Genomic DNA, 14,489 nt, shown 5'->3' with positions numbered 1-14,489 from the left:
GGGAAATATTAAGCCAGGGCATCAGTGGGAACTTGGAGCTCCAAAATGGTAGGGCTGGAAGCTGATCAGTGTTTTTTTTCCATTTTTGCACAGAATGTGAGTGTCGCTGGCCAGGTTAGCATTTATTGCTGGTTCCTAATTGCCCCTGAGAAGGTGGTGGTGAGCTGCCTTCTTGAACTGCTGCTGTCCATGTGGTGCAGATACATGCATTGTGCTGTTACGGAGTGAGTTCCAGGATTTTGACCCAGCAACAGTGAAGGAACAGTGATATAGTTACAAGTCAGAATTGTGGGTGGCTTGGAGGGGAGTTTGCAGGAGATGATGTTCTGATGCATCTGCTGCCTTGTCTGTCTAGGTGGTGGGGGTCGTGGGCTTGAAAGGTGCTGTTGAAGGAGATGCGGTGCATCTTGTAGCTGGTACACAGTGCTGCCACTGTGTGTCAGTGATGGAGGGAATGAATGTTTGAGGAGAGCCAAACAAGCAGCTTGTTTTGTCCTGGAAGGTGTTGAGCTTCTTCAGTGTTTTTCAAGGCAAATGGAAAGCATTCTATCACATTCCTGACTTGTAGATGGTAAACAAGATTTGGGGAGTCAGAAGATGGGTTATTCACTGCAGAATTCCCAGCTTCTGATTTCTGCCTTGTCGTCACAGTATCTACATAAGAACATAAGAACATAAGAAATAGGAGCAGGAGTAGGCCATCTGGCCCTTCGAGCCTGCCCCGCCATTCAATAAGATCATGGCTGATCTGTCGTGGCTCAGTTCCACTTTCCGGCCTTCTCCCCATAACCCTTAATCCCCTCTCTTATCAAAAACCCATCAACCCATTTCTTGATAGGTTTTTGATAAGAGAGGGGATTAAGGGTTATGGGGAGAGGGCCGGAAAGTGGAACTGAGCCACGACAGATCAGCCATGATCTTATTGAATGGCGGGGCAGGCTCGAAGGCCCTACATGGCTGACCCAATTTAGTTTCTGGTCAATGGTAACCCCCAGGATACTGATAGTGGGGCATTCAGTGACGGTAATGCCATTGAATGTCAAGGGGAAATGGTTAGATCCTCTCCTGATGTGGCACAAATGTGACTTACCACTTTTCAGTCCCAGGGGCTGATAGCAGATTTGAGTTACACAATGATTAACCTCATGATCTGTCTACTCTGCATATTTCTGGAAGACATCAACTGCGTGCCTGCTAATGCTTTTTCCAAGATGATATCTGGCGAGCTTTGTAAAGTACCAGAAGTGTGCAAGCATACCAAAGACATCATTTGTCGTCCTATAATGCCCTGAAAACTAATACCCCCCAAACACCTTTCCAAAGCACTGTTAAAGAAAACCAGGAAGTCATTCTGAGTAACCTTCAACCTGAACCAAAGATATATTATTAATTAAATTTGCTTTTTAAGAGAACTTGCTGTGTGCAAAACACGCTTGCCTATGAAACAAATGATTTGTTGGTTGCAGAGGTTAGAACTGACCTTCAGATGTGAAAGATGCTGTATCAATGTATATTTCCTTCTTTTTAAATGTAGGTCTGGAAAAATATGCTGTCCCAATTATACAGCCTCAAGAAACAGGCCTGTGAATTGGCACATTAGAATTCATGTTTTAGAAAAGAAGTTAAAGAAAATCACATTTATGTATCATCCTGCCATTCCTTTGGGACAGCTCAAAGCGCAGCATGTCCAACTAATAAATTCCTTTCTCCAAGTGTAAACGGTTATAGTACTAATGTGCTGCCTCCACATCTTGGAAGAAGGAATGGATTCACGAGATCTCTCAAGGACATGGGAGGTGCAAAGTTCTGTGGTCAATGAATTATTTTTTCATCAGTTATTGCTACCTCAAGTTTGCAGTGTTACAGTGTTCATTTTTACAGTGAACAAAATTGGACATGAGGGAATACGTTTGAAGATAGCTCAAAATGGTCAAAACAAGATCGGCTGATTTCTGTAATTCATGTTATTCATCACGCACTATGATTCCCAATAGTCACAGTGTGCAAGTAAAAGTTGTTCATCAAATAGACATAATACTGACCACTGGCCTCATGTGGGATAGTCAGTTTCCCTTTACGCATTATTTTGGAGATTGAACCCAAAAGTCACTTCTTTCTTCAAGCCGAGCAGCAGTTTCTCCTGTTGGGGTGGTTCGAGGCACCATACTTTACTTCAGCGCATCTCATTACTCCGGCCATCACTAAGCTGATCAGAACCCACAGTAGACACCCATCCCACCCACCCACCCAGATTCCCAACACACCCTTTCACTGAGCACTAAAAGAAGTCTCACCAGCCACCCTCCCCATCCCCACCAACATACACCTTTTCACTGAGCACAATAAGAGGTCTCAGAATACCTTCATCAGGTGAATGAGTTGTGCTCCAAAAGTTTGTGATTGCAAATAAACCTGTTGGAATTTAACCTGGTGTTGTGAGACTTCTTACTGTGCTCACCCCAATCCAATCCTCATGACTGAGCACTGTGTGTTTGACCAAACACCTCACTGAAATGCATTACTCTAATCCCCTGCTATTGAGCACCATATCCCTTTCCCTATCCCTCTCTTCTTCCCTCAATTTCTCACGACTTCCTTCCCCACCCTCCCTTTATCTCCCCAGATCTCTCTTACGCTTCTCAATCTGCCTCCTAGTACCTCAATAGTTGAATTACTCTCTAACTCTGCTTGACCTGTCTATTTCACTTTCCCTGGATTTTGCACACTCAGCGGGCAGCACAGTTGACCCTTCCATTGAAATCTGAGTACAGACGTTTCTGTGAAGTTGCATTTTAAACATGGCACTTCTCTGGTGACAGACATTACATTTTAATACATTATTTCATTAAGATGCCACTCTGGGACATGAGAAAAATTTAGAATAGAGTTTACTGGACTTTGAGCCATGGGACCTCTAGTAACCTACCAAAAGTTTCGAGTAACCCCAAACATTCTCATAATGTCGACACCCCTTTTTTGCCACAATATAAGTCCAAACACAGATATCAAATGTAAACAAGTCTTTTCAGCTCTATCCGTGCATATATTAATCTGGTAATAATTTAAAAGTTCTCTAATTAAAAATATATGTGAGGTGGAGATGATAGCATTGGATTGGGGTGGGCACAGTAAGAAGTCTCATGACACCAGATTAAAGTCCGACAGGTTTATTTGGAATCACGAGCTTTTGGAGCACTGGTGACTCACCTGATGAAGGAGCAGCACTCTGAAAGCTTGTGATACCACATAAACCTGTTGGACTTTAACCTGATGTCGTGAGACTTCCTACTAAAAATATACAAGTCTTACCCTTTGTTATTTTTAATGGGAGCAAAGATGCAGGAAAGCTAATTCTAATATGGACACACGCACATCTCTGTCCACCTCACTCTCACATCTCTGTCTCATATTCATCACACACCGTTGAAGTCCTACTCTTCAGATTCACACACTCACCCTCACATCCTCAGACACACACAAACACACTTACGTACCTCTCTCTGAGGCCAGAACACCCACCTCCACTCCTTTCCTGAGCCCAGAACCAAGTGCTCCCCGCTCCTTCCCGAGACCCAAACTGCATCACTCCATTCCCAAGGACTGATTCCAACCAGCTCCTTTTCCGAGACCCTATTGCCACCCCCTGTAGGCGACATGCAGCCTTTCCTCACCTCTGTCACCCAACATGCAGCTGATTTGTCTCCTGCTGGCTCCTGCCTCACCTTGGCCTTGCTGTTGGCTACGGCCTATTCTGCCAAGCAACAGCATGATAGAATAGACCAAATGGAGCAAGTCAGCCTATCGGCAACCAGTGCTCGAAGGCCTCACTTTCACTGGGCCATTTGACCACGGACCCCAGTTTGGAAACTCCCGATTTAGAACTGCTTTGAGCAGTTTTAAGTTTTGGCCACTGAGTGGTGCTGCGGATTTGTTTGTCACTATTTCCCCTGACCCTCTGCCATCTTACAGATTTAAGGTAATTGGCAGAACAAAGGAAACAAGAGACAAAACTTTTAAACGTAATGAGTGGTTAAGATCTGCAACGTGCTGTCCGAGAGTGTGATGGAAGCAGGTTCAATCCTGGCATTCAAGAAGGAGTGTGCAGGGTTACAGGTAGAAACCAGGAGAATAGCACTCAGTGAACTGGTCACTCAGAAAGCCAGCACAGAAATGACCTCCTTCTGTGCTGTAGCCATTCTGCGATTCTATGCCAGATTGCAAGTGTGTAAGCTGAATACCATGTAAGCTCTCTGTGGGGGTCAGTTTAGCTCAGTTGATTGGATAGCTGGTTAGTGATGCAGAGCAACACCAACAGCGTGGGTTCAATTTCCATACTGGCTGATGAAAGCCCTGCCTTCTCAACCTTACCCCTTGCCTGACGTATGGTGATCCTCAGGTTAAATCACCACCAGTCAGAGTCTATGGTCACCTGGAACTATGACGACTTAACTTTAAAAGCACTGCATTGAGTTTAAAAGTAACGGATATATTTGAAAATATATTGTCATTCCTCCCCCACATTTTTCCTCCTTTGCATCTCCTCCAATGTTGATTTTCTTTCATCTGCTCTGATAGTTTCTTTAGACTTCTCTCATCCCAGCTAAGCTCCCAAAGCAACTCCTACACTCCCTAGGTGCTGTTTATTCTTTTTTAAAATTCATTCATGGGGATGTGGGCATCGCTGTGCTCAGCATTTATCACCCATCCCTAATTGTCCTCCAGAGGACATTGGTTTGGGTCTGGAGTCCCATGTAAGCCAGACCAGGTAAGGACAAGATTTCCTTCCCTAAAGGACATCAGTGAACCAGATGGGATTTTCTAACAATCAATGTTTTCATGGTCATCATTAGGTTTTTAAGTCCACCATCTGCCGTGGTGGAATTTGAAGCCAGAGCTTGCCCTGGGTCTCTGGATTACCAGTCCAGTGACAATGCCACTATGCCACCACTTCCCCTGCTGTTTCCTGCAATCAGCCACTTGGCCTAGCAATGATTCTGACCCAAAGCTGCACGCCGCTGGCTGGATCTTTGGGGCCGCTGCAGATTAGGGACAGTGGTCAGGCAGCTGCTATTTTAAAGTATTTACAGGCTTCATCAATGGCAGACCCCCAGTCCATGTCAGGACCAACAAAGTGAACCTTGGAGCCTGTCACCCCTGAATCTTGGCAAAACCACCCTTCAACCCCAGTAAATGCACATCACAGAGCCAAAGGCAAAACAGCCTTTGGACAAGAATAAGCAGTGGCATGATTAGGACTTCCTCTCACAATTTCACAGTCAGCGCAGCTTTACTGGAGCTGATCACATGGACATTGACAGACTATCACGAGATGGGTGTTTAAAGATTACAGAATCAAGGTTAATTAATTGGATTAAGATACAGTTTGGCCATCACCTCATAACCAGTGAAATGAATATCACAAACCAGTCGAAAGTACTGAATGGTCTCCTCCTGTTGTCACGAATCTATCAGAAAGTTCCAGGCAACAATGGCAGCAATTGAGGCTTAAGACCAGCCAAGCTTTGTAGTGGATAGAGGATGATATGCTTAAGGTTATATCTCCAGAAGCTGTTTTTTTTTGCAGGAGTAAGCGCAAGTTTCTGTAATAGTTTCCATTTCAAACCAAGAGAATATATTAAATAGGGTTACTTATTCAGTCCTCTTAGCAAAAAACTAATATCCAAACCTGACATGCTTTCAAGCGAAAACATAATTGTTTCAAATTACTCTATCGTTATCAAGGATACTTGAGGCATTAAGGTTTCAGTAAACCTAATAAAAATATTCTTATCAATGTATGATACAATTATGTTGTGGTCATTTCAACTACAGGCATTGCAAAAACGTCCATGTATCACTTGTATGTCAATGTGGAAAACTCTGGGATTTAACGCTTTCAGTCACCAGTCTGTTTCATGCCAGAAGAGTTAAATTACACCAAGAATACAAAATGACACCTGTATGTGTCACATGGGTTACAGGGTATAACATGTCCACATTTTACCAGAACTTGCTACTGCAAGTCACATGAGAGGAGGTGTTTTCTTTCAGGACAGGCTTCTTCCCGGAAAAGTGGTTCCAGAACATGAACAATGATGGGGGTATAAAAATGGCCAGAGTAAACTAAATCTGTAATCCAGCATTCCCAGCAGGGAGCAGCACTCAGAACATCTCACAGAGGGAAATCATCTCCAAAGTGAACTGCCAACACATGCTGACTCACAAAATCACCCTTTTCAAATTAAAAGAGATTCTGCTGAACAATCATTCACATTTTGATGATTGAAAGCGGATAATTCATTCAGCTGCTCTCAAACATTTGAGATCACATTTGTATTTTAAGAACACATGAATGAAAATGGTGTCAATCAAGGCAGAATACATGGGATTAAATGGGGACAATATAGCATCACAGCTCCACAGGAGACAGATTTCTGTGGAACGCAATCACACTGTTCAAGAAAGGAGGGAGAGTGAAAACAGGGAATTAGTTCAGGTCAGTCATTGAAAATGTAATGGGAACCTATTATTAAGAAGCATGAACAAAGCACCTAGAGAATCATAGAGCGATCAAAGTCAACATGACTTTACAAAAAGGAAATAGTATTTGCCAAACTTAAAGTTTTTTTGAGGATGTAACTGCATAGATAAAGGGGGACCAATAAATATAGTATATTTGGATTTACAAAAGTCATTTCATAAGGCGTCACGGAAAAGGTTGATAAGAACTCATGGACTTGGCAACATACTGGCATGGATAGAGGATTGGTTAGTGTCTAAGGAGCAAAGAGTAGGAATAAATGGGGTATTTTCAAGTCAGTGGATGGTTACTAGTAGAGTGTTGCAGGGATCAATGCTCGGGCATTAGCTGTTTACAATCTATATTAATGACTTATATGCAGAGACAGAGAGTAACGTATGTGAGTTCGCTAATGATAGTAAGCTAGACTGAAATGCAAGCTGCGAGGAGGACAGAAAGGCTGCAATTTTTTATATAGGTAGGTTAAGTGAGTATGCAACAAGATGGCAGATGGAATATAATGGGGGAGTGGAAAATTATTCATTTTGCTTATAAGAGTAAAAAAGCAGAATAATCTTTACAAGGCACCAAACTTGTAAATGTTGATGTTCAGAGGAACTTGCATCTACTCATAGGGAACCCACAAGTTAGCTTGTGGGTGCAGTAAACAATTAGGAAGGCAAATTGCATGCTGGCCTATATTGCAATGGGATTGGGATACATGGGTATAGAAGCTTTCCTACAACTGTACAGGGCATTGGTGAGACTACATATGAAATTCTGTGCACAGATTTGATCTCCAGATGGAAGTAAGGATATACTTGAATTGGAGATGGTACATTGAAGTTTCACTAGGTTGGTCACAAGGTGAGGGGCTGACCAAACTGAGTCTATGTTCTCTAGCATTTAGAAGAACAAGAGGTGATCTCATTCCAACATACCAGCTTCTGAAGCATCTTGACAAGGTAGAAACTGAGAGATTGTTTTCCTTGGGCTGGGAAATCTGGATCACAAGGGCACAGCCTCAGGATATGTGGCTGATGATGTAGGTTTTGAAAAGAGGAGAAATTTTTTCTCTAAAAAGATTGTGAATCTTTGGAATTCTCGTCCCTGGGGGTTGTGGATGCTCCATCTTTGAATATATGAGGGGATTAGGTCATTACGTGAACTGAAACAATGTGTAGGAGTACGGGGAAAAGGCAGGGGAATGGCACTAAGTCATGATGCTCATTTGAAGAGCCGGCGCAGACTGGATGGTCCAAATGGCCCTCTTCTGTGCAGATCTATGACATAGACAGATTTTTTATCTCTCAGGGAATCAAAGGAAATGGCAAGCAGGCAGAAAACAGAGTTGATGCTGAAGATCAGCCATGAAGATGTGAACTCCAAATGGCCTACTCCTGCTCCCATTTCTTATGTTCTTAAATTTTTGCTTGAGAAATATACATTAAGACAATTAAATGCTTTTGGGAGGGCTGAAAGCAGATCCAGTCTTGATTTTATTCATGGCCACCAAACAATGGCAATATATGAGAGTTATTCACCAGAGGAACGGAATTGTGGACGGCATAGGCAAATTAACAGTGGTCCCTAATCTAAGCACCTTATCCATAATTTGTTCAAACAAGATAATTTTCAATGATGTCAACTCTCAAAAGAAAATGAAAAACTGAATCTAATTAGGGAAGCTCGGGGAAAAACCTGTATGTATATTCAATGAGAAAGTCATATTAAAATATTACCAATATCATTAGCAATGCTGTACCATTAAGTGACCTCCAGTGAACTGAGGGAAAATCTTATTATTTGGTAGCACAGTAAGAATGAAGAAACATTATATCTCAATTCCAAATAAAGATTAAATTCTTATAATTAGCCTCAGTGGAATGTAGCTCTAAACTCACTTGTGGCTCAGAGAAAACCAATGACCAGTAGAGCAAGAAGCTTTAAATGACACAGCTGAAGGACTATAAATATCTGATCTCTACCAGAAAGTTCACGGTGGTTGGTTACAAGAACCTATGGTTATAATTGTATCAATTGAGTTTAAATACATACAGGTGGAGGGCATTAGTTGGATGGTTCCTTAAGCACATATAAAGACACCTTTATAGACACAGGGATTGAGTCGAGTCTGGAGATATATACCTGTACTGTTGAATTCTGTGAATAAAACTATTCCAAATTGTTATGTATTGTAAACCAATGTGGGCAGTGTGACATGTGATTACATGTGACAACTGCACACATGTGATTATCATCAGGAGCATTTGGGAAATTTTCCCTCTTTTTCTTCCTGGAGTGCAAGCAATACTGTCTCTGTTTCTTCCTTCACCAACTGGCCATTAGATTATTGTAATGACTTTAAGCAGACAACTGAGGTTGACCTGTTAAAACATGAACTTCTTGATTTAATCCTACATTGATGGGCCAAACATCTTGTATTTAACCAGGCGTGTCAGTTCCTCTGGGACTCCTAGTGTAGTCTACGAACTGAAAGCACTCTTTGCTATAGTCAGACTTGGAAATAAGGGGATTTTGGTGAAGAGACTTCTGTCTCCAAGGTGTTACAATTATAACACCAATGAAAATATGTTTTTAAAAGAGAGCATGAAAATAAAACTATGCCTGGGTACAGCAAAAAAATTAAAACACTTACCACTGAAGTTTACAGCTCGAATAAACCGCAGCAATTCCTTGCCATCCACAGAGCTCATAATGGGGCACAGACCAACATAACCAGGGCACAGCTCTTTGTGCATATTGTGTAAAGCATGTGCCATTGAGTACACAGCATCGATGACAAACTGCACTTTTCCTTCCTGCTCATATGACGAATCCTTTCCAATTCTTTCCAATCCTAAAAAAAAATGAAAAAGATCAACATTTAAGAGGTTTTTTTAATATACTGCATCAGAACCCCATGAGCGCAAGGATGCTTACAGTGGTCAATTATTCAACTTCGGTGTGGTGTTTCTCTTTAAACATCTTCTCTCCATTGCTGTCTAGTTTCAACACATCACGGATCGTTTTTCTTCACCTCACCACAGAACAGATGCTACTCACTCTCCATTTGTGTCTTTTATCATGTCTAATCCAAAGAGCAGCAAGATCCTCAATGCCTCAGGCAGTGGTACTTCAAGTTGATACTTAAGTGGGATAGAGTTCAGCTGTAGCTGCACTGTGCTTCCATGAACACAGGGTCATAATGAGAGGTTATTACTTTCAACGACTGATACAATGGAATTGAAAGGTGACAATGTATCAGTGCACAAACTCACCACTTTTGATGTTGCATGTCAAAAATGTTCACAGGTCAGTTTTGTCACATGAAACAGTTTTCCATTAATGAAGCTGCAAATCAGGAACTGCAAAATGTGACAATAGCTGCTTTGCCAAATGTTACTAATTCCACAGTTTTGCAGATCATCTAATGAAATGAGGACAACATGGTGGCACAAATGTTCGCACTCCTGCCTCACAGCACTAGGGATCTAGGTTTGATTCCTGGCTTGGGTCTCTGTCTGTGTGGGTTACTTCCGGGCACACCAGTTTCCTCACACAGTCCAAAGATGTACTGGTTAGGTGGACTGACCATGTTAAATTGCCCCATAGTGTCAAAGAGGACTACCAGGGTAAATGCATGGGGTGATGGGGAGGAGACCTGGGTGGGATTGTGGTCAGTACAAACTCGATGGGCCAAGTGGCCTCCTTCTACACTGTAGGATTCTATGATTTCTAAGATACTATGAAAATGAAGAGTGTGTGCCCATATATCCACAAACACCTACAGGAAATCTTCTTATACATTCTTCATTGGATATGATAACTTATCTCAAAAGGTAGCCACAATATACTGCTGAGACTTTACATCAACACCATCAGTGGGAGTGAGATACTGAGAAACAAGCAAGGCAAAGTCTTTGCATGCATCACCAGGACTCAATGCTGAACATGAGGACAAATTCTGTAAAACTTTCTGTTCAACCCTGTTCTCACAAATACTTGTGTAAAATGCTGGAATGAGTGATGCAAGTTCAGCCTCCATTCACAACTGGTAAATGCTGAGTAAAGGTTTGGAGGCTGATGATGGAGGTTTTGCCCTGTTGAAGAATTTAATAATCGGCAGAAGTGGTAAAGTACCAGGTTATGATTCACATTACAGAGTTTCAAATTATTGAGATTACTGGCTGACATTGGCTGATTGAGTCAAGTTCCATTTCCATTACCATAAGAAAGAACCTTAGCATTCCAACAGTGCAGAAAGAGGACAGTTCGCCCATCGAGTCTACACCAGCTGTCCGAAAGAGCATTCCACTCAAGGTCTCCCCTCCACCCTATTCCCGTAACTCCACACATTTACGATGACTAATCCAACTAGCCTACACACCTTTGGACACTAAGGGGACAATTTAGTATGGCCAATCCATCTAACCTGCACATTTTTGGACCATGGGAAGTAACTGGAGTAACCAGAAGAAACCCACAAAGACTTGGGTCAATGGACCTTTGCATGGTCTGCCACTCTCCTGCTACAATTCCCGTGGTGGATGGAATGGGAAAATTCCCCTCTCTCCATGTCCTTCTTCTGAAGAGACCAGAAGCAGCAGGCTGAAATGCTACCAGGAATTTTAAAACATTAAACATGGTTGTGGGGTCAGGTTTCCGAAGATTATTTCAATATGCACAGGAATACAATCCTAATTCTCCTCCAAATCACACACCATACCTTGATGTATTTCACCCTTCATTCATCATCATAAAATTAGTATCCTGGAATGCCCTACCTGATATACAAGGCAGACCAAGAAGGCAGCTCCAGTCTTTCAAGGGCAGCTCAAGATGGGCAATAAATATTGGCATTGCTAGTGATACCCACTTCCCAAGAGTGGAAGGACAATGCAGTGTGGTTCAATCAGAAGTTACAAGTACAATACAAAGCCAATTTGTTATAAAATTAGGAATGGATTAATTCGATGGACTGCTTCACTCTCAGCTGCAACATGAGCGACAATGAAGGACAACTAAACAGGTTTTGTTTCTCATTATATTATGACGTTCACCGTCACAGTTTGAGTCAAGAGATGAAGGAAAACATTTGTTTTCTTCCAACAAGAGGCATTATTTTGGCAATACATTGCAGAGAAGGTTGAGATTAAGACTGCGGAGATTTTGGATTAATTAGGTGGTATCTATCCCAGAAATTAACAATGATATCAGACCAATGCAGGTAATTGTATTTCCACATCAATGTCAGTATATATTGTTTTACAGGTCCAACAGTTTAACTGGAACCATTTGTCACATGTATAATAAATTAGACACTTTTAAAGTGACAGTAAGATTCCAACTTGTCTATATTTCAGCATTTGTACAGCTTGTGTCTTGGCCAAAAAAAATAATGATAGCGCACATTCCATGAAACACTCTTTTCCCCAAAATTTCAAGGCAAACCATCTTGTGCTTTTGTTAGAAATCGTAAAAAGATTTTTCCATATAAAGGGTGTTCAGATCATTGGGGACGATACTCCCATCATGCTGTGCAGTTTTTCTGGCACAGGAGACTCTGGAAGAGGCCATTTTGCAGGCTCCCCACTGGGCGCCATGGCCTCTGCACATCTCCCAGTGTCAGATTTCCGGCGCCATCAGATCCACACCAGCGCTGAACTGCATAATATATTCAAGCGCAGGGGCGTGGGGGGGGGGGGTGGCAATCAAGGCTCCCCAGAGGGTCAGGCCCAAGGGAGTGCTGCCCAGGCATTGGCATTTTGGTAGTGCCAAACTGGGCCCCCGGCACTGCCCAAGGGGTAAAGTGCCAATGCCCAGGGACACATTGGCACTGCCAACTAGGAATGGGGCAGTGGCAAGGGAGCGGGGCCTAATGAGCCTCCGGGGATAACCTGTGGGGGTGGGGTCCTGCTGCCACTCTGCACTCAGATTGAGTGAAACAGAGGGAGGGAGGCCAATGATCGGGTCTGGCATTGGGGTGGGTGGAGGGGTTTGGGGCTTCAGGGTGGGGTCAGGGCTGTTGGGGGGGGTGGGGGGGATCAGTGGCAGATCGGGAGATCAAGGTTGCCAGGAGGTGGAGTGGGGGGCCCATTGGCGGGAGATCGAGGTGGGCCTGGAAGAGGGAGTTGTGGTTGGGTTGGGCCTGGATATGTCTGGAGGGCTAACAGTTGGGCTGTGTGGGGGTCATGGGGATGTAGAGTGAACTGCAAGCCAGCAATTGGGAAACAGGCAGATAGGGGCCATTCTGCATGTGCCAATCTTGGCGCTGACAGATCGGTGTACACGCAGTGGCCCACTCAGCACTATGCCGCCAGCCTCTCCAGCAGGGATAGATCCTACCTATTGATTTTTGGACTGATTCACACTAGTGCAATCTGCAGTGCACAGAGTGTGGGAAATTCATTTTGAAACTCACACTGAAAAAAGAGTGAGATTTACTTCAGTTTTTACACAAATTTGACACTCAAAATGTTTTTGGGAAATCACCCCCATCATGTCTTGTGCTCATTTTAGCTCTACACTTGGAGCTAATACATCTTTTAATGCAGTGGCTAGGTGTGTGGATTACCAATGTGCTAACTGCTTATGCACCATCACTTTTGCCTTACTAATGATGCTTACTAATGATGACTAATTGCTGCAAAGATGATGTTTTACTTCCTTTACCTGTGTAAAACATAACAGCAAATTAAAATTAGGTGCCTACATCTAATTCAAAACCTTGAATGCTCACATTATGGAGGAAATTGAAGCCAAAAATGCAAAAGATGTTAAAAATCACTGTGACACAGAATTTTACATTCATCAAATACTAGTTTTGATTTATATTGAGTGACATTCCAAAGGACAAGACTTTTGAATTCATTGCAAATGCTATTATTTCAGTTAATACAAAGCCCATACATTCATTAGTATTGTAGTCGATGTTACTGCGCCTTGGGTGGCATCTTCCCCTAGACAAAGAAATCTTTTTGACAGCCAGAATTCATCTTTCAGATTCTGCTGTGTTTTCAAGCCCTGACATTAAATGTACCTTTCACCCTCAAATGAATAAAATTTATATATTAAATTTGTTATGTGGGGTATCATAAATGCATGCAGCACCTGTTACTCTTGATGGTAGCATTATGGTTGGTTTTATCAATGTTAAATTACCACTTCATGAAAAAGGCAACAGTTTCTATCTTGTAACTGAATATCAAACAGTGTAACCCTGGAGTACAGAGGAACCAGTTTAAAATGCCTTCTGATTTCTTCATTCATTCTGCATTATTTGTCAATAACTGAAATTTCTAATATACAAAAAAGGGTGAACACAACAAACCTCAAAAATTACCTGGTTAATCTTAAAATGATCAAATTTATCCACTCAATTGTCTTGTGTCCGTTGTGATATCACTTTAAGAGAATATGCAAATGAACAATAAACCAGGATGAAAAGCAGCATGTGGCCAACTGTCAGTTAGTAGTGTAGGAGCTGTACTTCTGACTGTGACTAATGGTTGCTGGAATCCCAGAGTAGATATGTCCATTGAGCCACCCTATATTATGCATCCATCTTAGTTGGTGCCTTCAAGTGAATTGAATCTACTTACAGTTTACTAGTCCTGTGTGTGAGAATGAAACAGAAATACTACAGCATTTTTTAAAAATCTTCAGTAAAGTTCTCACTTGAAGATCTCTACTTCTGCCAAGGTTTGGACTCTGACATAATAATTTTGCCCATGGTGAAAACTCTGAGTTGAATTTTGATTGTGCAGTTTGAGCATGTGCACCACACCTTATTTCCATATCTGTATTAGTACCAGTCAGCTTCACTGAAAAATAGAGAACTGATGAAAATCTGAAGTTCAACCTGAAAAATAGGTATTTGACCATCTGTTCAAACTACTTCTGCTGATACAGTTTCCAGATTGCCTCATTATGAATGCTTAGCTGAACTCAAAAAAAAGCTAATGGA

General features: G+C 42.2%; 1 protein-coding gene across 1 annotated transcript in view; it reads right to left on the bottom strand.

The window, feature by feature from the left end:
* Positions 1-14,489, bottom strand: part of grm8a (glutamate receptor, metabotropic 8a) — a 389,882-nt gene that overhangs the window by 96,803 nt on the left and 278,590 nt on the right. Inside the window, exon 6 of the mRNA XM_080190782.1 lies at positions 9,180-9,380. Within this exon, the coding sequence (XP_080046908.1) occupies positions 9,180-9,380 (201 nt within the window). The remainder of the gene's footprint in view (positions 1-9,179; positions 9,381-14,489) is intronic.

The sequence above is a fragment of the Carcharhinus amblyrhynchos genome, chromosome 6, assembly GCF_965287045.1.
Source record: "Carcharhinus amblyrhynchos chromosome 6, sCarAmb.v2.hapA, whole genome shotgun sequence".
In the NCBI taxonomy this organism is placed as follows: domain Eukaryota; kingdom Metazoa; phylum Chordata; class Chondrichthyes; order Carcharhiniformes; family Carcharhinidae; genus Carcharhinus; species Carcharhinus amblyrhynchos.
The sequence above is the reverse complement of the archived record's forward strand: the minus strand, read 5'-3'. Positions and strand labels throughout refer to the sequence as shown.